This window comes from Blennius ocellaris, assembly GCF_963422515.1.
Source record: "Blennius ocellaris genome assembly, chromosome: 10".
Taxonomy (NCBI): Eukaryota; Metazoa; Chordata; class Actinopteri; order Blenniiformes; family Blenniidae; genus Blennius; species Blennius ocellaris.
The window spans coordinates 18433958-18457499 of NC_137659.1; the positions used below are offsets into that span (position 1 = coordinate 18433958).

The 23542-nt window shown below is 40.7% G+C and overlaps 2 protein-coding genes across 2 annotated transcripts; one reads left to right on the forward strand and one right to left on the reverse strand.

The window, feature by feature from the left end:
• Positions 1–1091: 1091 nt before the first annotated feature.
• Positions 1092–11493, reverse strand: LOC308135646 (myosin-7-like; the record flags this gene model as incomplete). The annotated part of the gene is made up of 37 exons (XM_080503726.1): positions 1092–1112; positions 1315–1449; positions 1531–1626; positions 1708–1812; positions 1899–2195; positions 2285–2488; positions 2582–2890; positions 2992–3116; positions 3209–3374; positions 3567–3750; positions 4098–4294; positions 4390–4508; positions 4588–4714; positions 4813–5202; positions 5284–5374; positions 5470–5615; positions 5711–5887; positions 5974–6216; positions 6296–6551; positions 6660–6796; positions 6885–7008; positions 7098–7303; positions 7386–7468; positions 7556–7865; positions 7942–8112; positions 8199–8348; positions 8494–8612; positions 8698–8836; positions 8963–9066; positions 9182–9280; positions 9393–9456; positions 9562–9654; positions 9883–9988; positions 10059–10086; positions 10178–10334; positions 10513–10656; positions 11293–11493. The coding sequence occupies 37 exons, from the start codon at positions 11491–11493 to the stop codon at positions 1092–1094; spliced, it is 5823 nt and encodes a 1940-aa protein (XP_080359852.1).
• A 7806-nt stretch (positions 11494–19299) lies between these two features.
• Positions 19300–23229, forward strand: fitm1l (fat storage inducing transmembrane protein 1, like). The gene is made up of 2 exons (XM_080502865.1): positions 19300–20423; positions 22088–23229. Exons 1-2 carry the CDS (start codon positions 20245–20247, stop codon positions 22764–22766), a joined length of 858 nt encoding a protein of 285 aa, XP_080358991.1. The 5' UTR covers positions 19300–20244; the 3' UTR covers positions 22767–23229.
• Positions 23230–23542: the final 313 nt, after the last annotated feature.

Genomic DNA, 23542 nt, shown 5'->3' on the forward strand with positions numbered 1-23542 from the left:
TAGCTATTTGCTCCTTAGTTTCTCTGAAATTCTCCGCCAGCATTTTGGAGGAGCAGACGAGCTTAAACAGGGATTCACAGACCAGCTGCGAGTGATTACGTGTGGTATTATGGTCAGCCTAAGTATGAGCACCGGTTTATTGTTGACTTAAAGGCCCAGGCTCTCAGGCTTTCTTAAACTCTATAATAAGAACAATGGATTTGTTTTATGTCCTTCTATTTTAGTGATCACCTCGATCTTTCTCTCTTGGGTCAGTTTCACACCATTTCATCGAATTATGAGATCCCGATTTCTGCTTATGCTGCATTAATTCACCTCAGACCTTAAATCCTTTCATGTTTATTTCTTGTCAGATTAATCCATATTGATAGTCTGATGTTGCATATGCAATAACTGATAATGATGATTGTATAGTGTTTATACATTGGTAAATTGAGAATACCTTCATCCAGAACAAAACTAATTGCTACTAAGCTACTAATTGCTACTAACAAAATAACTGCTATATGGTAATTGTATGTACGATGTCTAATTAGGGACAATGTAGATGCTGATTTTGACATTGTAATAGTCACTCTATTCTCATTTTCTTAGCTACACCTATTTAAAAACATCCAATAAGCATTAAACAAATGACAGAAACCTTGAAACCGAAGAACCTGATGGCCCAATGTAGCAGTAGCCCCAGTGGAGACCACAGAAGGCACAAGCTCACCAAAAATAGACAAGGAAAGAACGGCATTTCGTGGTTTGATGAGTCTCAGATTGGTTCACTCAAGATGAAAACATACATACAAAATGTATCCAAGAGTAATTCAATTAAAATCTAATAAAGAATATGATGCCAGCAGCACTCGTTAATGCTACAAAGAATGGAATTCAACTAGGAACTTGTCATCTCAGGTATCGTTACTGAAAACTAAATATTCAACGTACAATTGCCCCTGAATCCATTACTAAATAAATAAATAAAGACAACGAATTTGCTGCTGCTTGGTGAAATTTTATTACGTCTACAGGTTGTGAATTGTGACACTTGAGGGGATCTACAGCACACAGCACACAAAAGGCTTTCAATGGTCTCTGGAGCGTCACTCCTCATCAAACCCTTTCTGTTGCCGTCAGGGAATTTGAAAAGAAAGAGCAGAAAAATACGCTATTAAGACTAGAAATTACTGAAGGATGCAATCAACATGGCATGATTGTGCTAATAAAATAATAGTGGAGCAGCATTTAAATGAAATCCAGTGAGGGAGGGAAGGATGTGTCGAGGTCAGACGCTGTGCACCTGCTGCAGAGTGTGTTGCTTTTTACCTTGGAGCCAACATCGCGGCTCTTGGCGCGCATCTTGTTGACCTGAGACTCGGCGATGTCGGCTCGCTCCTCGGCCTCGTCCATCTCGTGCTGCAGCTTGCGGAACTTGGCAAGATGGATGTTGGCCTGTTCTTCCTGTTGAAAGTGAATTACACAAATAATATTTGAGTTCATAGAGGATGGCTTTACATGAAGAATACACTTCACCACACTTACAGCCTCCTCAGCAGATCTCTTGTAGGCTTTCACTTTCAGCTGCAGCTTGTCTACCAGATCTTGGAGTCGGGCAATATTCTTGCGATCCTCCTCAGTCTGTGAAAAAAAGCGGGAATGTTGCTAACTATGTTTATTTCAACACATTTAAAACAGTGAAGTTTGAATCAAATCCCAAACCTGGTAGGTAAGCTCCTTGATGCGGCGCTCGTATTTACGGACACCCTTTATAGCTTCACTGCTTTTCTTTTGCTCCATTTCCACTTCATTTTCCAACTCTCTCACCTGATCAGACACAAGATAACTTTCCACTGACATTGCTCTGCTTATCATAAAAGATTAAAAATCACAACAATAACTGCTGTACTCACCCTCCCTTCCAGCTTCTGGATCTGCTTCTTGCCTCCCTTCATGGCGATCTGTTCGGCTTCATCCAGACGGTGCTGCAGGTCCTTGATGGTTTGCTCCATGTTCTTCTTCATGCGCTCCAGGTGGGAACTGGTGTCCTGCTCTTTCTTCAGCTCCTCTGCCATCATCGCAGCATCAGTGATGGCCTTCTTGGCTTTCTCCTCTGCATTTCTGGACTCCTGCACAGCATCCTCCACTTCTGACTGAAGCTGGGTTGTATCAGCCTCCAGCTTCTTCTTATGGTTGATGAGACTGGTGTTCTGCATTGAGGTTGGTAAGTTTATGTCACACAGTAAAGACGAAATCAAACAGTTTCTGAAGTAGCTCACAGTATTAGAGCTGGTCCCACCTGCGAGTGCAGCAGCTGCACCCTCTCACTGACATCCAGCAGCTCCTGCTCAGCAAGTTTGCGACTTCTCTCCGTTTGTTCCAGAGCAGCCCTCAGTTCTTCCACTTCAGTTTGAAGTAGGTTGCTGCGTCTTTCCACTATGGCAGTGTTTTCCCTTAAATCCTCATTGGCTCGCTGAGAGTCGTCAAGCTGGAGTTGAGCATCCTGAAAAAAAGTTTAAGTACCCCAGGTAAGATCAACTTATAAGGGTCCCAAAATACAATGGAAGTGTGCCTTTCTTTGTTTTGTTTTGTTTACCTTGAGATGTGCATGAACAGCCTTCAGTTGTTTCTGGGCTTCGGACGCCTGCCTGTTGGCCTGACTCAGCTGGATCTCCATCTCGTTGAGGTCTCCCTCCATTTTCTTTTTCAGACGGAGAGCCTCGTTTCTGCTGCGAGTCTCAGCCTCCAGAGAGCTCTGCAGAGTGTCAATTGTCCTCTGCATGTTCCTCTTGCTCTGCTCCATCTCTTCATCTTTTTCAGATAATTTACGCTCAATGTCGGCCTTAATCTGGTTGAACTCAAGCTGAGTTCTGAGAATCTTGCCCTCCTCGTGCTCAAGAGAAGCCTTAGACAGATATTAGGAATTAGTCAGACCAAGTGTCAACTATGATCTATATTAGAATTATGTCAAAGGTATGCATATCAAATGGAACGCTTCTGCTATACCTCAGCTTCTTCAAGGGCCGATTGCACCTCACCCTTTTCTTGATCCAGTTGTTTACGGACCTTCTCCAACTCATGAATGGTTTTACCTCCTTCACCAAGTTGCTCGGTGAGGTCAGAAATTTCCTCTGCGATTGAAAGGAGTTACATGAAATTAGACGTTTGCAGTGTCCATGTGTTGTCTTTGTTGCCTTCTTGGAGAGATGTGCTGATTTATTACCGTGAAGATTCTTGTTCTCTCTTTTCAGTGTCTCAAGATGTTCAATGGATTCCTCGTAGGAGTTTTTCAGCTTGAAGAGTTCAGTGCTCAAAGATCTTGCCTCCTTCTGTGAGCTCTCCAGCTCACACTGACATTCCTCATATTTTTGCTTCCACTCAGAAAGGACCTGATATTGAGAAAAAATATTGCATTTGTTGGGTCTTATTTGGGTTGTAGTTTGCAACATTTTGTTGTGGTCAGTAGATTATACTATTCACTATCATTACAGGGTGTTTTTTAAGGAAATACACAACATTTGCTCACACAAATCATCTGATTATTTGACATGTGTTTGCAGCATTTGAGTGAGGAAATTTACTTTGTCAAAGTTTCTTTGCTTCTTGTCCAGAGCAGCAGCAGCAGCATTCGACCTCTCTACATCCACCATGAGATCTTCAATCTCATTCTGCAGTCTGTGCTTGGTCTTCTCCAAAGAGGAGCATTTAGCATTCACTGCTTCAACAGCCTCCTCAGCATCCTGCAGACGCTGAGCCAGCTTTTTCCTTGAAGAATAATCATTAACATTGTTTAATTATTCTTGCAGTTGTTGAAGTTATTGTTGTACTAATGCGATCCACTATGGCTGGCTGCTGAGTCATCAAACAGACAAACTTTTTGTTCGTCTTACATGTTAGTCGGAACATAACACAAACAAAAAGCTGATCTGCCAGACGAAGTCAAAATTCTTAGGAATTACATGATATATCATTGATTCTGAGAAATGTTGCTGCTAAGGTCCAAACTGTAAAGAATGCAGCTTTACTATGACTCTGAGAACATCCGTGTGAAATTCTGGTCTTCAAATATTTATCTGATATATTTGTTGTAAATATTCCTGCAGTGGACTCACTTGGCCTCCTCCAGTTCCTCGGTCCTCTGGATGGCATCAGTCTCGTACTTTGTTCTCCACTGAGCTACCTCCAAGTTGGCCTTGGACATGCCACGCTGCAGCTCAGCTTTGGCCTCCTGCTCCTCCTCATACTGCTCCCTGAGGAGGTCACAGTCGTGACGAGCAGACTGCACTGCATGGGCAAGTGCATTCTTGGCCTAAAATGAATACAATGTTGATTATTTTCTTGAACATGTAACTTGTTTTAGATTTATTTAATTATGAATTGATATATTGACATATGTGTTTGTACTTTTATTTCCTCTTCGAGTTGTCTTTTTAGATCCTCAAGTTGTTGATTATAGGAATTCTTTCCCCTGGTCAGCTGTGAAATAAGAGATTCTTTCTCCTCCATCTGTCGTGAAAGCTCATCTGAAAAGATGAGAACAAAGTTCTGAATTGTCTTTTGCTACAGAAAATCTAGTTAAGTACAAGAAAGCACAACACCAACCATTCTCAGCTTGCAGTTTAGCTTTTCCTGTAGTAAAGTCATTAATGGATCTTTGGTTCTCATCACACTTGCTCCTGTATTCATTGTTTTGATCCTCCAACGTTCTGCAAGTCTTCTCCAAAATTGTCTTCAAAACAAATACACATTATTTGCAGGGACAGGATGCAATATATAAGCATTAAACTGTCATCATCATTCAAGCAGCTTGCGGAATCGTCCACATACTTTGGACTTAGCAATTTGTTCCATACTGGAGGCCACATCATCCAGTTCCAGTCGGAGCTCGCTCTTCTCCTTCTCCAGTTTCTGCTTGACTCTCTGCAGGTTATCAATCTGCTCTCCCAGGTCAGCAACACTGTCGGCTTGTTTCTTCCTGAGGGTGGCGGCCGTGGATTCATGCTGCAGAGTGGCCTCTTCAAGGTCTCTGCGGAGTTTCTGAAACTCAGCCTCCCTCTTCTTGTTCATCTCAATCTGAGCAGATGTTGCTCCTCCAGCCTCCTCCAGCCTCTCACTGATCTCCTCCAGCTCTCTGGCCAGGTCTGCCCTCTGCTTCTCCACCTTAGCTCGAGCAGCTCGCTCTGCCTCAAGCTCTTCCTCCAACTCCTCAACGCGGGCCTAGTGTCACAGTAACTTGTCCAGATGAGTCAGTAGTTATAGAGAATTATAACATCAAATTAGAATAAAAAAATTTTTCACCTGCAGCTCTTTCAACTTCTTCTGGAGTTGAAGGATTATGGCCTGTTCATCTTCAAGCTTGCTGTTCAGCTGATTGATCTCGAAGTCTTTCCTGCACGTTTGTCATGTTAGTGTCAGTACTAAAATGAAACACATTATAGTTCATGATTATATTGATTAATTTCTTTTCTGTTGATAAATGTGTACTTCTTCAGTCGCTCTTCCAGCTGTTGCTTGTCATTTTCTAGATCCATCACAGACTCTTGGGTCAACTTTAAGTCTCCCTCCAGCTTTCTCTTGGCCCTCTCAAGATCCATTCGAATCTTCTTCTCTTGTTCAAGAGATCCTTCAAGCTTAAAGCAAATATATTTAAAAACAGCATGTGTTAATAATACTAATAATAATGATATCATCGAATGGTCAAACTTTGAATAAAACAAAGTTCTACATCATCGACTTGCTGTTCCAGCTTAGTCTTGGCCTTGGTCAGAGTGTTGACTTTGTCTTCTTCACTCTGCAGGTCATCCAGTGTTTGCTGATGAGCTTCCTGCAAAGCTTTCTTTTCTTTGGTCAGCTTGGCAATGATTTCCTCCAGAGCAGCCATTTCCTCAACCAGGTTCTTCACCTGTAAATTTAATCATTGGTAATTAAAAGTATTTCTTGTAAGACATTGGAAACTGCCTCTTGTTTGCAGTCTAGCAATTGTCCTACCTTGTTCTCAGTGGCATGTTTCTCTTTCTCCACTTTCGCCAGAGTCAGCTCCAAGTCATCAATGTCCTTCTTCAACTCAGAGCACTCGTCTTCCAATTTTCTCTTCTTTGCCGTAAGCTCAGCATTTATTTCTTCCTCGTCCTCCAATCTTTCTGTCAGCTCTTTGGCTTTTGCTTCCATCTGAATTTTGTTCTTGATCAGGCCCTCGCATCTTTCCTCTGCATCACAAAGATTATCTTGCTCCTGCCAGACATTTCCTTTTTGTTAGCATATACCATTATATTAAATTCAAGTGAAAATATAATTAAAGTGTGATTCGTACTGCTTGAACTTGAATCTGCAAGTCATTCTTCTCTTGGACAAGAGAAACCATTTTCTCCTCAAGCTCCTTTCTACGAGCTTCAGACTTTGCATAGGCCTCTTTCAACTTCAGGAATTCTTCCTTCATGTTGGCCATCTCCTTTTCTGCCTCAGCAGATCTCAGCAGAGGTTTGATCTTGAAGAACAGTTTCATCCAGGGCCAGTTCTTGACCCCCATGAAGGATCGAATGTTCCACTGGATCACTAATAGAGCATCTCTAGTAGATTTTTAAATGACAGAAGTGATTTGGTAAACAATAGGATTTGAATAAAGCAGAATATTGTAGGAATGTTGAGTCACCCATTCAAACTGAAATGAAAGGTACCTGCGCTCCACCATCTTCTGATATTCAATGCGTGACAAAACACCCCGGGACCTTGCTTGAATCCCAGTGATGATTTTGGAGAGACGCTCATCTCTCATTTCCTCCAGCAGACCCAGCAGTCCAGCCTTGAAGAAAACCTAACAACAAAACGTAACGTGTTATCTGTGGGAATAATCTGTCGATTTAGTGCATTGTTACTAATGTTAGAGAAACTAAAGGGAATACCTTAGTATGTCCAAATTTGTATTGATTGTGGTCAATATCCAAAGACCCAAGAAGTTTCTCAGCTCCCTTCTTGCTGTCGATAAACTGACCATCAGGGATGGCAGCAGGATTCAGGATGCGATATCTATAAAATGATTTTACATGAACATGTAGGAGCATGACATTTACATTTTTTCTTTCGTCATACATTATGTGACCTCAACAAGATGGTACCTCTGCTTGAAATCTCCGTAGAGGATCCTGTTGGGGAATCCCTTTCTGCAGATCCTGATGCCTTCCAGCACACCGTTACAGCGCAGCTGGTGCATGACCAGAGGATTCTCCATGGCCCCAGGAGTCTTGGTCTCATTGGGGATGAGGCAGCGCACAAAGTGCGGGTGAGTCGACCTCAGGTTGGTCATCAGCTTGTTCAGGTTTTCCTTCAAAGTTGTAAATAAAAGGCAAATTGTTAAATCCTTCTTATGTGCACAATACCAAATACAATAATGACAAGTTCAATACCCTATGAAGAGCAGACACAGTCTGAAATGATGATCCCTTCTTCTTCTTCTTCTCTTTTTTGCCTTCACCACTCTCACTCGTTGCTATTGGAAAAAAAATGAAATTATAGGACTATACAACAATTAAAAAAAAAACATTTTTAATTCCTTGGGAAGAAATATTCAGGGTACCTGAATCAGCTCCAGCATAATTTACAAAGAGGATAGACAAAAGCTTCATGTTAGACTTCTGGTAAAGTCCAACAACAGTCTCATTCAGTGGATCCTTGTTCTTCACAAGCCAGTTGAAGATATTATAGTCAACAGTTCCAGCATAGTGAACCAGGGCAAAGTGAGCCTCTGGTTTTCCTTTGATAATTCTGGGCTTCTGGAAGTTGTTGGATTTTCCCAGGTGGTTGTCGTAGAGCTTTGCTTTAAAGGTGGTGTCTGATGCTTTGGGGAACATGCACTCCTCTTCAAGGATGGACATGATGCCCATGGGCTGGAGAGGAAAATACAGTTGGGTTGAAAAGAGATGTTTCTCATTTTTGAACATTGTTTACACACTGTTGTCTCACCTTTTCAATCAGGTCAATGCAGGCCTGCAGATCCATCCCAAAGTCAATGAAAGTCCATTCAATTCCCTCCTTCTTGTATTCTTCTTGCTCCAGCACAAACATGTGGTGGTTGAAAAACTGTTGCAGTTTTTCATTGGTGAAGTTGATGCAGAGCTGCTCAAAGGTGTTGAACTGGAAAGATGAACTTAGATAAGTTAGTTAACTTAGTTTTGTCCTCCAAAATTCTGTGGCAATAGGTCTGGTTTACTTTAGCTTACATCAAAGATTTCAAATCCTGCAATGTCCAGCACTCCAATGAAGTATTGCCGTGGCTGCTTGGTTTCCAATGACTGGTTGATCCTCACCACCATCCACAGAAACATCTTCTCATAAACAGCTTTGGATAGAGCTCCAATAGCATAGTTCACCTGTGGCAATAGCATACAGCCCCATACACAGAATTATTTTCTGTGTATATTTTCCATCTTGAGGTGAAACCATGTAAAGACCATGATCTATTTGTTTGTAAGGTGGAATATCTTGATTTTAAAAACCATCCTGTGATTCTCTCACCTGGTTAACATTTTGACCCTTGGTGACCCACTCATTTCCTACTTTGACTCTTGGGTGACAGAGACCCTTGATGAGGTCAGCAGAGTTCAGGCCCATCAGATATGCGACTTTGTCAGCATCTGGGAAATGAAAGCAAATTCTGTTATACTCATTGAGTTTTAAGTTGTCTTTAAGTTGATGTAACACACCAAAGGCATGTCTCACCTTCAGTGCCATCTGCCTCTGCTTGCTCCTCGCGAGGCCTCATCTTGAATTTCATGTTGCCATGATGCATGATGGCACCGGTCAGCTTGTACACAGAGTTCTTTTCCTCTTGGGTGAATCCTAAAACATCGAAGGCGTTCTGGGGAAAAGCATTCAAAAATAAAAAAGCTTACAGCATTTCTGCCGATTGTATCATCCCAAAGAGTGTCCTTAATACACCAACTAATGTAAACAATCCAACATAAGAAAAGATTAATGGCCTGACATCTGTTGCCATCAGTTCATCTGCATCATCTATGGAGGCCACTTGTGTTTCCCCCTGTGAGATGAAGGCATAGTCGTAGGGATTATTGGTGATGAGCAGCATCTCTGGGGAACAAACGAAAACACACAGGGAACATGACAAAGTCAGACAGGTGGTCAAACACCAATGCAGGCCCTTGTACAATGACAGCATTGTGTTGTGTTTGCTTTGAGCGCTCACCCAGAAGTTCGGGCTTCTTGTTTGACAAGATCTGGTAGAAAATGTGATAATCTCTCTCAGCCTTGAGCTGAAAGGTCACACGAGACTTCTCCAGAAGATCTGAATACGAATCAATAAAACAGAGACATTATTCATAGATGTGGTAATAAATAATTATGTAAAAAAAAAAAAAGAATTCTGAAAGCGTATGTATAAATAGGTTTGTTCTCACATGTTTCAATATCAGCAGACGCTAATTTCCCCCTGGTGTCAAAATGAATTCGGATGAATTTACCCTGAAACAAAGTATTTTTACGCCTTTGAAGACTCAGAGTTCCTGCTAATGGTTTTAATGAATAGAACATATTCACAGTATTGCCACACAACTATTAGATGCTCACAAAACGGGATGAGTTGTCATTCCTGATGGTCTTGGCATTTCCAAAGGCCTCCAGAGCAGGGTTGGCCTGGATGATTTGATCCTCCAGGGTACCCTGTTACAGACACACCAGCACCCTCTGGTGGAATCAAGAGCCTTCACAAGTTTGAATGCCTCCCTAATTTTCCAAACTGAATTCAGATTGCATACCTTACATGCATTTGTTGGAAAGGGAATTTATGCAGCGTTTATCATCTCTGTGATTCTTAATTTGATTTGTCATGAAAAGAAATGTATACCATTCTGCAGTGATTCCCACATTACATAAATCTTCTATTTTTACCTTATCCTTGGCGATGGTATCTTTCTTTGAGCCTCCAGCTGCAATACTTGCAAAATACTGAATGACACGCTTTGTGTTGACAGTCTTTCCTGCACCAGATTCTCCACTGAAAGTCATGGGTTAAATTGTGAGCATGTGACTGTGACACAATACCAAAGGATATAGGATATACATACGTGATCAGAATTGACTGATTTTCACGGTCTGCAAGAAAAGCAGAAATATCAAGGATACCATTTTGTTGAATAAAAAATAACAGGCAATTGGAAACAATGTGAGTCATATGAATCTGTACCTGCCAGCATGTACTGGTAGGCATTGTCCGAGATGGAGAAGATGTGAGGAGGAGCTTCACTCCTCTTCTTTCCTCTGTAGGCAACAACCACCTCTCTGTCATAGACTGGCAGCAACTTGTAGGGGTTGACAGTCACACAGAACAGCCCAGAGTAGGTCTGTGAACACAAACAGGAGCGATGTATTAATTTCAACCCTCTAAAGACTTTCCTCTGTGTTCACTAAATGCAAAGCGTGCAGAGAAATACCTTCAATCCCTAACAAATGCCAGACTGAACAGAAAAGTTTGATTAATCGTGCTTTTAGATGCTCACAATTCGCTTGTCGTCTACTCACATAGATCATCCACGCTGCGTAACGCTCTTTGAGATTAAACAGCACAGCTGGTTCATGGAGGAAGGTCAGCATCGCCATGTCTTCAATCTTGTCGAACTTTGGAGGGTTCTGTTGCAAGATCTGACTGTCTTTCACAGTCACAGTCTTCAAGAAGGGAAATCAAACAGAGTGTTTTTATTATCATGTAGCGGCCAGGAAAAGTTCGAGTAAACATTGTGAATGTAAACCAAACATTTAATTTATCCTATTGCTTGTTCAAAGGCCTTTCTTCCTCCATCAGTTTCTCTCTCACCTGACCCCTCTCTGGACCTCTTACCTCCTTGTATCAGAGTAATATTGTCAACATTGCAAACATCAACAAACATGTCAGGCGCCGTTACTGCCAGATGGCAGCAGTGTCTCTTATCATCACTCGCTTGCTCACTGCAGTTATTGAAGATACTTTAATTGTACCACTGCACTTGGACAACGTTTACATTACAGTCAATTCCTATGCAGATTAACACTTTCTAACAGATATTCACATAAGTTGAAATATAAACAAAAGTCCCATCTAATGTTTTTTTTAGTGGTTTAATTGGCTTTTCTATCTGTAATAATAGTTTTAAGTAAATATATTTACAGGGTTTTTGTAACTGGTGTAAATGGTGTCATAGTGCAATAAAGATTAAAAGAAAGAAAGGACCATGGTCCAGCTGAGAGACATGCATTCAGTGCAACGAAGCGATAAATCTGACTTTGGTGGTGTAAATCCTATTTGTGACTGATTGTAACTCCTACCTTCCCATTCTGTGTGTCTACAGTGACCTTGTCTCCATCTCGACTGGTGATTGTTGCCTTCACAAACTCCTCCACCGGGTCCGGGACAAAGCACTCCTTCTTGATTTCGAAGGGTCGCGTGGAGGCCTCCATACGCTCCTTATCTGACTTCCTCAGGTACTGGGCAGCAGCCCCAAACACAGACATCTCCGCATCCCCCATCGCCACACTAATGTCCATACAAAGGAGTCAATCAAGTCCTAAATCTTTGACTCTGTCTATCCCAGATATTACATTTTATCAAATTCTTTGAATCCCCTTCTTCTATTTCTTACGATTTACATCTTTGTTATGAGCTATACCTCTATACTATACTGTAAAGAAAAAATGACACAAAACAGAAATTTACCTGTGAAGTCAGCACAGATCAAAGATGAGTTTTACTTTCACAGTATAAATCGGTGATCAACCTACAGGGAGAAGAGAACAATGAAATTCAAACAACAGACAAATATTCATATGAACAAATCTAAATAAATATTAGATGAAGTTTGCTTCAGTAAATCAGTTATCTAAAGGTTTTGTCTTCTATTTTCTACAGCCTGTAAAGTAATATAAAAACAAATTGCTGACAAAATAGAAAAATATTTACAAACAAAACACGTGAATGCAAAATGCAGGCAATTTAACAGACTTACAGAGTTCAGGTGAAATGGAAGCAGCTGCTCGACCTGCAGGGCAAGCAGGCGTGAAATATATAACCCTGGATAACCCTGCCATACAAGGCCAAGGGCGCCACCCTGACCTGCTCAATAATAAACACACAACCACATCATCATCAGGTGGACTGCTTACACACACACACACACACACGCGTGCGCGAGCGATGGTCATTGCTTTCATCACTCACGACAACCCTCCTCTAGATGTCTGGCTGCTTGTTTGTCTCTCATGTCCAAATAATGTGATTTTTCGGGAGCAGTGCCAGGAACTTTCTGCAGCATAACTCGTCTGTGATTCATCAAAGCAGAGCCTCTCTATCTCCAATTCTGCAACACGTTTTTTTTCCTGTCATCCCTTGTGCTAAATTCTTTTCCCAAGTGAGGATTCGTCATGAGATGCGAACCACAGTCCGTTTGTTGCTTTTTGAAGGAACAGAGACTCATATCAAGACTTTGTTCATCAAAACAATGCCTTTTTTTCTTCTTTTTTTGTAAGGACCTACTTGCTGCTTTCAGTTCTAGATAAGTTATTGTGGTGATGTGATTTGTGGCCATGTTTCATCAGTGCCAAAAAAACAAAACAAAAAGTCTCTGCATGGATTCATAATATAAAACTTTGTCTCATTGATATATTTCAGTTTTGTTTCACTGCAGGATTGCATCCAGCAAGGCATGTGTTCACATGTGGTGCAATTTTTAAAAGAAAAGGTCAAATTTGCTCCTGGGTCCAGTTCATTTCAATGTGATTTTTATTTGCCTTAATGCACTGCATGTAAGATTATTGTGGTGGATTTTTTTTACCTGCCAAGGATTTGCTGACAGCTTATAAAATGGCTAAAGATGTAAAAACAGCAACAGGGTTGAGACTTCAGTGTCAATTTAGTTGAACCACACTACAACTACAGGGATCAACATTTCAAGCCCAGTTGGTCTGCTTTTTTGGTGTTTTTTTGAAAGCAAAAGAAAGCACTCTTTTCCTTATATGTAGTTGATTATATCAAAACAATTTATATCTACCCAATGAAACATGAAAATCCATATATTAGTTTTCTATATTGCATCTTGAATGAAATCTCTTCACCAGAAGTCATGTTTTTCTCAACACATTTCTCTGTTTGTTTTATTTGATATTACAATCATCATTATTAGCAATTATTAGCAATATGTTTTATCAATGAGAGCCATTAATGTTCATTAATTAGTAGATCCCCAATGATCATTATTAGAAACTGACAAAGTGAAATCATTAACAATTAATATTATTAATGATCCAACAACAACCATGATTAACAAGTATTGTTGATGATTATTGTGAAACCACAAACAACAAATATTAACAATAATCCTAAAGCATTTGGAAATATATATGTCCCTGACTCTGAGCCATATTTCAGAGCTCAATCAAACACGTAAGTGCCAAATCTCCACATGACATTACATTCTAACTGGTAGATCTCCACAATGAGCAGATCACAACTCAATTTTATCATTGAAGCTCTCACATAGGACTGCAACCAACAATCATTGTCAGCTGACTACAAATAGTTTCCTTTATTATTTACTGTTCTTGGGGAACATAGATTCAATCCCTCATGCAATCTCTCTTGCATGTGATTTAGAATCGACACATAGCCTCACAATGATACCTTTGGATGGAGGGCAGATCTTAGCAGAAAGCAGACAGAAGGCCATTGCTTCCTGTCACCATGCATTAGCTGGTTTCCCATTGACGTTAAATGTCTGGGTACTTGTGAATTGTTGCTCCTCTCGTTACAGTGTTCAGCATCGCCGAGCTTTCAGGGTGTCTCTTAGCCTGCTGGGTGGTCGAGCGACGGGGTCCTGTCAGCAGCCTCTGCTGACACTTCAGTGACTACTTGACCGTGACCTCCTGAACGGGAGCCCATAGCTGACAGCGATGCCCCAACTTCAGAGACCGAACGCTGAGTGATGAAAATCTCAGTTTGTGGGCAGACAATTGCTCATTACATGCACGTCTTCTGCTGAAGGACAGCTGCTCCTTGACATTGCTGCAAATCACGATGCTGTGCACTTTTACAAGAAATCATGTGAGGTGTTTAAAACTTAAGAGTTTTAAATCAACTTTTGTATGTAACTTAATGAGTGTTTGTTGGTTTTGGCCATTGTTAGATGACTTCTACTCCTCACTTGTTTCACAGGAAAAAATGTACATCCTTTAACAGGTGTGTTTTTGTCAATGTCAACAATCTATTCTTAAAAAAAGGAAAATCCTTGGATGACCAAAACAAGAAATCCTATTCATTTCATTTTTAGAATACCGGCGATGGTGTGAGAGACAAGAATGCTGCCACACAAAGCAGGAAGATTGAGTTCCATTTCCATTCAAATCCCTTGTATTTCAGTGGTAAAGTTGTTTGCTTTAAGCGGGAGGAGAAGTGATCCCTTGATACAGAAAGTGACTGTGCACTAGGATTATTGATTTTATGTAGGAGAGCTATTAAGCTCAGTGACTTAAAGCATAATACTCAATGGCTTTTTCGCACAGCCTTTTATATATGTGTGCTTTGGGACGCTCTGAAATCTTCTAAGTCTAAGCTCGTCATTTCATTAACATGATTTCTCGCGTATTAGAGAAGCTCACTGCGATTAGAAATAAAATCCCATGAATAATTCACGCAATCTGCACATGCAGTAGTGAAATACAAACATGTTTAAATTGAAAGCGGCAAATATTGGAGTGTAGGAATCCGCTTGGTTTTTCTCAATGATGAGTTTTGTTCCTGTTGAGTGGAAATGTCCTCTGTTCACAAAAAAAAAAAAAAAGAAGTCACAAATGTAAACTAATGAACAGTGGCAGGGTCAGTGGCTGGTACAACACGCAATTCCAGCTACTTCTTTTAAGCGAACGCTTGAACTCACATAAGCTCATCGTTATCCTCATAATCCTCAAACCTATTGTCAGTAGATGTGAAATAAAAGCCCTGTAGCCACTCTCCATTGTTCTCTCATTTTGGTACTGTGCTTATTAATACTCAGGCTTTGATGGGTGGGTATTATTAGAGCCTTCGTCTGATATGCTGCCGGGCCCCAGCAGCCTTTTCCACGAGATAGATATTCAGTTTGCGCTTGTTTACTGGGCACACTATCTGTATTTTTTTCCTGGTACTCAAGATTGCTCCCACAGTCCAAAAACTGTGGTAATCTGTCCAGGGTGCCTTGCAAGCCGAAGTTTGATAAGGTGATATAGAAGATGGATGTTTGATTACTGCTGTCAGATGTCAAATATTTCTATCTTTTTTTTTTTTTAATAATGGCTTTTTATGCTACAAATGTATCTCTATGAATTGGTGATCCGGAGTTCATTAAACTCACACACGTTTTTGAACTGTGGGAGGCAACTGGAGATCTCATTGGAAATCCATGCACACTCATTTAGAACATGCAAACAGCACACAAATGTCCCTCTACACTACACCACCATGTTGCTCCCATACGTCATGTAACATTACATTATTAGTTATGATCTACACACAACCATCACTGAGATGAAAACGTTTGTGGTAATAATGACACCCCCTCGTGATGTTTCCAGCGTGTCTGAGCCCCTCCCCACTGGTTTGAAACATTTTAAGTACCGGGACTTGGCGGTGAGGTTCAGGCAGGCAGCTGTTTGCGTTGTCCATCAGCGTTTTCAATCACACGTGAAAGTTTACAGATGACAAAGCCTGTTCTGAAGCGACACATGAGTGGCTGCAGTGTGCAAGGATCCAATCATGTCACACGTTATATGAAGAGTTTAGTCAAAGTAAGTCCAAACAAAGAAAAGCCAGCAGAAAAGTCATTTTATACCTTAAATGAATGTTATCACTCTTAATTGCATGATGGAAATTATTACAATCTTCAAGTCTTTTCGGTAGTAGCACAGAGTAAAGTTAGCTAGAGTAACTAATAAAGTTTATCTGTATGTAGTAGAAACACACATTTGCTATCTGCAAGCAAACTTTCACAAAAATCACTTCAGAGACTACAGGTTATGTCCTCATGTCTCCGGGTAAGTTTTATGTCTTAGTGGACCTCATTTAATTGCTTTGAGAGGTTTTAAAATGTCACCCAAATGTATTATTGGCATGTTTCCAATTAAATCGAATAATGTATCTTATTCATTAAATATGTGCCTGATTGTTGTTGTTGTTTTTGCTTGTTTGTTTGTTTTGTCTTATAATTAACTGACATGACGACATGGGAGCTTGTTCACAAGATCATCCACATTGTCTATTGTAATGTTTATGTGTATTTAGTACAATGTCTGTTAGTAGGACAGGGCGAAATGATTGATACAACATAACTCAGGCATAAGGCACAATGCTTTACAAAGAAATATATTAGAGAAACACATCATGGGTGAGCTGCAGCTCTCTAATACATGTTTGTTTTTTTGGTTGGTTTTTTTTAATGAGACCTGTAAACACTTTGTTACAATAATACAGCCCACTGAAAATAAATTCAACAGGTTTCTCTGATAGAAATTCTTTCATTGTTGCAATATTTTTCAGACGGTGGTAAATTAATTTAGTTATTGTCTTAAGGTGATTGTTGAAGTTTAGGTCAGAGTCCATAATTACACCCAGATTTCTGCCTTGATTTGCTGTCTTGACTGACATGAAGGCAAGATGAGCGCTGACCTTTCACCTTTCTTCTTCTGGGTCAAAACAACTTCCTCCATTTGTTCTGTGGTTAAGACAGAAAGACATAAATATAGATGGTATGTTACTACATTTAACAACATATATTCAAGCTATCCACACTGAAGCTGAAAATGAAAACACATTTGGGAGTGATGAAGTTGCATAAATTGTGGTTGAATGCTAAGACTTCCTTTTTGTTTTATATTTTAACATATGTCGTCATGATTTGTGTCAATGCTCATGATTAAGCTGTTACTTTTACAACAACAGTAGTTATGATGTGCACATGAGCACCATGTTTATATCACCCCCACCAACAAAAGCTTGAAGATGCTTCATAGAAGATATTCTGTATCAGCAAAGTGAAAAATGAATTTCTATTATTTTACTTGGAGTTGAATACATGTCAAAAGATGAACTTTTTACTTCAGTTAAAAAGCTCAATTTCTATACAAGTATCTTTACCTCTGTAGCGGAAAATACAAACTGAAGTCTGACAGGTCACATGAAGTGCTGGTTATGTTAGAATATTGAAGGTAAGTAAGACAATTATAATAAACAACTACACTCTCTATTACAGTAAACAATGTAAATCTAAGAGAGAAACCAAGCAAAGAGCAATGGGACAGAAGAGACTAAACAGATCAGCTGGCACTACATTTTATCAACGTGGAAATGCTTCATGTGACTGTTTTTATCAAACCTGTCTGGACAGCAGCAGTGTTGCTAAACTTAGATGTTTGATAACAATGTGCGTTTTTGTGCTACTTACACTACGGGGTTCATTTGAGGTGAAGGAGGTCTGGCTTATGATGACAGCCATGATGCAATGTAAGCCTTCAGATAAATACTTTCAAATAAGTATTTTATAGGAAAGAATATATGCATTCTATTACATCTTAAACATGCACAATGGTGCACTGAACAAATCACAGGGCACCAATACACAAACACATCGGCCTTCAACCTCAAACACCAGTCTTTGGACAATGTGAGGAAGCCCACAGAAATCCCCTGCATACACAAGGAGAAAACTCCTGTAGTGTAAATCACCACTCCACAATACTGGAACTTCTGCAAAAAAAAATATTGTATTGTTTCTTTTATTTTATCCGTGCTGTCTGACTGTGTTCAAACTAAAATAGGAAATAGTTTTGGTTGTGTGAATGGAGGAAGCAAAGACTGCATGGTCCGATGTTGCAGTTTTTCGTAGATTTATTTTATCTATCAAAGTCAGTGGGCGAGGCTTAACGCTAATCCCTTCAAATCCATTGTTTTGGTCTGAGGAGTTTCTAAACATATATAGTGACCTGAAATATCCTCTCACCACTGAGACGTTTAACCTGAAGGACCGTCCTTCACCTTGGTTTTTGTCGGTGGCAAATAAAGTTTTGATATATTAAGTATCCAAACCAACGAAGAGGTGTTTTGTGTTACATTAGAAACCATGTTGCCACAGGGACATGTTAGCATGTGACACCAATGATAATCGACCACGCTGAAGTCACAGTGCACTGCAACCTCACGTGCACTTAAGAAACAAACGTTCTACACCTGTCGGGTGGAAACAAGACGTGTGTGGGGTTTTACTGTGGGTAAAGAGCAGATTTTAACATATAGCGCCACCCAGTGTATAAGAATATGTTCACTCGCGTTGCATCGATCCATTATCTGGCATTGATCTGCCTGATGTGCACTGCAGAGGAACGCCAATCAAATGTAAGGTTCCACCAACTCACTTTGATGGGCGAGTTTGACAGATAAAATAAATTAGTAGAAAGCAGTGCAACATCGGACCATGAATTAATTAATTTAATAGTGAAATAATTATATATATGGGGGGGGGGGGGGGGGGGTGTTTACGTAAAAATAATTGCTTTAATAAATGAATGACACATTTATGCATTTCATTCAAATGTAATTTCATTACTGATACATTTAACTCATTATTCATCAAATATAAATGAATGTCTGACAATTTTCTCGAGGGAAAGCAATACAGGCATCTCACCGCCAGGTGGAGCAATAGCACTGTTAGTACGGCTCAGTTCTTACAGCTGCCCGTCCATGTTTATATTAAGAATAATTTCCTGGTACTGGTACTCGTAGTCATAAATGTAATTTTAGACTCATGAGGTAAAGACTGTTTGATTTAGACTCGAGAGTCGTGTTTCTGGGATCTGATGGAAGAACATGAAGCTCTTACTTGATATACATACAGATAAGGTGACAGTGAGTGAGATTATTCTGTAAAGCTATAAGTGTCTGTTGGAGGGTTGTGTTTGTGCTTTATAGAGACAGTTATAATAGTCAGATCTGCTCCTAAAAAAAACTAAAAACAGTGATCAGAGAGGGAAAAGAGCTTGACGAACAGGACAGTAAATGTCTGTGAAGTGTGTTGCGGCTCACTGATTGACAGAAACAGATTGCTGCAACAGCTGAGTCTCAGACCCGGATACACCTCAAAGGTTACAGCTATTAATACCCATGAACACAAACACAAATACACGTAATGTAACACTTTGTATCTAATTGATCGCACGTTTAATTCATGCCGCCGGCCCCTGTTACCGTCGCACCAGTTCTACTGTCAGGTGCTGACTCTTGCTTTGGATGGAGGCCCGTTGAGAAACCAGGTCACTTTCACATTAACAGTAGAGGAATCAGTGTCATTGGCTCAACCTTCAGCAGCCTCAGTAGGAGCAACCTGACACCTTCAAGGCCCAGATGACAGGGCGAGAATATTTTCTGTATTTTTATGTCTGTGTGTGTTGAAGAGGACGAGTGCTGCTGACAGAGAGGTGCAGAAGAGCTACAGTTACAGTACACATGGCTTGAAGGACACTGAATCAACCACCGCCGGACGTCTCGGGACCGAAGACGGAAAAAGACGCCATATTTTACCCAGAAGTGCCACAAACGCTGCCAATGACGGTCAGCGTACAGCAAGAAAACCTGAGGAGACAATAGCAGGTACCAGCTGCAAAGTGACCACAACAATCATTGAGCTCCAGGTGAAGTGGGCTGAAGTTGGACGCAGGACGTGGCGCTGAGTCAGCAGACATCTTCCCTGGACTGAAGAATTTCAGCGTGCGCATATTTGGAGCCTGTGAAATGCTAGAAGCCAGTTGTCACTTCATTCACGTTATACCGTACCTCCTCCATGCATGAATGCAGAAACCCAGCGGCTCACAGCAGTGGACCTTTGCTGCACATTCAGAAGCTTTGAATTCCTGCAGGATCAAACCGTCGATGTACAAATGGATCAGATGTGAATCTCTCAACAATCCGTTTTAGGTTGTGTTGATTAATCAACTCCAAGAGGACCTTTTTTTTTTTTACTGCAACCTGTAGTCAGTGTTTAGGTCTGCATAAGATGTCAGATTGTTCCTGTCTGTGCCAGACATAATCCAGTGCATTCTGCAGAGGATTACAGCTTTATCACATGAAACTGTGAATGGTGTCGGGTCTGAGGAGGATAATCTACACAAACACACTGCTGTGTTCACGGTGAGGTGCAGCAGCAGGTGACCTTCATATAGAATTGAACTATTGGTATAGAATAGTTATTTTGGCCCTGGGTCCAGATGTTCCTCAACACGGTGCTGGTGGTCCTGACGGACCTGGCGGCCCACTTTCTGGGTCACAAGGTGTTCCGGCAGCACTTCCACCTGCTGCTGTCCGGCGTGGTGATGTTTGGTCCTGCACTGAATCTCTGGGTGTCTCAGCACAGCGTCTTCGCCAAAAGAAGCCACTTCCTCTACAGGTAAGACCAGATCACTTGAATCACTGTGGTTTCATTGCAGGCCTCCACTTTACCTGCAGTTTAAGCTCAGGGGAAAGTTAACCCACGCAGGAGCCTTTTGAGTTAGAAAAGTATGATAGCATATAAAAAACGAATTGAATGTGAAGAATAGAAAAATAAATGTCAGTTGTATCAACTTAAAGTGGCATTATGTGGCCTGAAAGGTTGGGGGCGTTTCTACCAGTGACACTGTGATCCAATGACGAGGCACTGCGGCCTCTGAAATGTCAACACTGTTGGATGAGCTCTGCAGCAGCTTCATTCCTCTTTGCAGGAAGATATTTTAGAGCAGGGGAGTCATACATTTGGCCCACAGACCAAAACCAGCGCCCAGAAATTAATGAAATGTACAGATGTTTAAAAAAACAAAAAGAAAAGAGAAAAGTTTTGGGGGTGATATTTGACTGTTTCGCACCAGGACACATGAAATAATAGTTACATTATTTCATTGTTTTTTAAAAGATAATTCATGAACATAGACATTAAACTAAGGCAAACATTTGGATTTGTCCGTATTATCAACGTATAATCTTTATATTTCACTCAAAGAAAATTTCAAGACCGACGTGACTTTTCATCGTCTTCGAAAACGCAACTAAATATCATTTACGTGTGAGAAGAATCTGCTGGAAAGTGTCGAAAAAAATCTAAATGGCATTGTATTTCAGGATATAATCTTTTCATATCATCACTGGATGTCTTCAAAAAAAAATTCACAATCCTATTTCCTCATGGTAATTGCTTCTTGTTAATAGTGTCCAAAAAAGCCTCATCAGAAAAGTCTTGTGTTTTGGAAACAGTTATTATTAAAGAAATAACAAAAGACTGAAAGTGACTTAATATGGTGGCAATAGTTTCACTGGTGATCAGACTCTGGGCTCCATATTTAAATGACTCTGACACCTCTGTTTTAAAGTCAACAGGTTCATCCTGAACAGATCAATTACAGCTTTGAGCAGATTTTGAGGATTTATTTGACAACTGTGATAATAACAGACACATGCAGGAGTTTACAGTGACTGGAGGTGGTGGACCATTGAGACAGGTTCATGATGGCAGAACCTCTGCTGAGGATGAAAGTTAGCAAAGCGGGAAGAAAATATCTGGCATTCAGGAAACACTCATATGTGGAAAGACACAGATCGGTTCTCCTTATATTCATTCAGTGCTTCTGGAGCTGTCTGTCTCCTCACAATTGATCATTTTTGAGCCATGAAGACAACTTTTAAAAAAGAGTTTCAGATTGTCTTTCACTCATATTTCTAGCTTTAAATAACACTTTTTTTTTTTTTATGTGTCATTTGGAAATCCCCAAACAAATCTTGAGTTTAAATGCTTAAACCACACAAAATGCTCTGGTTTTTTGTTTGTTTGGTTGGTTTTGTTTTTTTTAAATCTACAATGCACTATTCTGGAACATAAAAATGTTTCTTCAAGTTATTATCATGGTAAACTAAAGGAAAAAGAAAATTAAATCTCATTTGGTATCCATTCTTTGACAATCAGACAAAACACTGCAGCTAAACCTAAAATGTTTGATGACGAAGGACACTGATTATATAACAGGAAGCAATTTATTTCTGCCTCCTGCTGGTTGTCATGTCCTTTGTCTCTTGTTCTTTCAGGGTGTTCCTGCGCTCCGGTTGGGGCTGGACCTGCATCTTCGTTGGCTCTTTTGTCTTCCTCCTCTCCTTCTCCATCCGCCGCTCCCTCTCTCTCTCGGTCCGTCACCTCTCCAGGCTCGGGCTGGCCGGCGGACTCTGGCTGGCTTTCTGCAAACTCTTGGACCTGCTGGAGAACGCCACGGGAAGCTGCTACGAGCCTCTGACTGCCGGAGCCGAGGCGGTCGGCGGGCAGCCTCTGCTGGTGCTTCGAGAGGGGGAGAGCAAGTCTGTGTGCCTCAGGGCCGGGATGGTGTGGAGGGGATACGAGGTTTCTGAAGACGTCTTCCTCCTCTGCCTGTGCTGCCTGCTGCTGGCCGAGGAGGTGGCCGTGTTCGGCCCGTACCTGAGCCTCGGCGGGATCTCGGACGCTCCTCTGAGGATCCTCTTTCTGTTCTGCGTTCTCCTGCTGGGACTCTGGATCTTCCTGCTGCTCTGTCTGTTAGCTTACTTCCCACAGTTCCCCACTCAGCTGCTGGGCGGCGCTCTGGGATGCCTGAGCTGGAGGGGACTGTATCAGGGCTGGTATCGCCTGGGGCCCAGCTGGTGTTGCCCTGGAAGGCCCGGCCAGGGACTGCTCAACACCAAGACCCCCTGCACTGGAGGGGAGGACGCACAAGTCAACCACAATCACAGCAGCTAATTGAAGAAAAGACAAACACACACACACACAAAAAAAAAAAATCTAACTTTTAAATGTACAATGCATTATAGATGGACATAAAAGGACAATTTGTGGACCATTTTAATTGATGCAACGGCAGAACGTGTACATGTAGTCCTCGTGTCGTCTGTGATTCTGTTCAAACTCTTTAGTCTTTTTTTCGTTCTTTTTTCAGGCAAGTTGGTTTTTAAAACATACATGTTTCGACAGAGTTCCTCCGTCTTCATGATGTTTTGTTTGAAGACATAAGAATGTCGGAACATGTATATTTTAACGAATTTACCTGAAAACTTTAAAAAAAAAAAAGGAAATATGAAGAAAGGAAAGTGAACGTTATTGAAATAATAAAATCTCCTTTGTTCAGATACACTGTTGTGATGTTTGATCAACAAGTCATTCAAACTTGAAATAAATTCATGTGGAGCCACTGCTGATCATTAAAGTGTATACGTTAGTGCTTTATTACATTTTGAGGAATCTTTTGACTTAATTTCAGAAACTAAATCTTTCATCAACTACCCATTAACACTTCAATACCAACATTTAATTTACCTCAATTTGAGGCAAATAAACATTTTTGACTCAAACTATAAATAGGTGGATACATGTAGTATCAAGTCAATTCGCTCATCTGTATTTACTCTACAGTTTCTACAAAAGAAATTGTATTTGAGGTTAATTAAACTTTTCACGGATTGTTGGTGTAAATCCCAGTATGCACTTGGTTGTCGGTTTGCTGTGCTGGACTGACAAGC

What these genes read in the sequence shown, in the direction of transcription:
- fitm1l (XM_080502865.1), top strand. Translation starts at nt 20,245, where the DNA reads ATGTTCCTCAACACGGTGCTGGTGGTCCTGACGGACCTGGCGGCCCAC. An exon ending in AGAAGCCACTTCCTCTACAG is followed by an intron (nt 20,424 to 22,087) that starts GTAAGACCAGAT and finishes TTGTTCTTTCAG; the next exon opens with GGTGTTCCTGCGCTCCGGTT.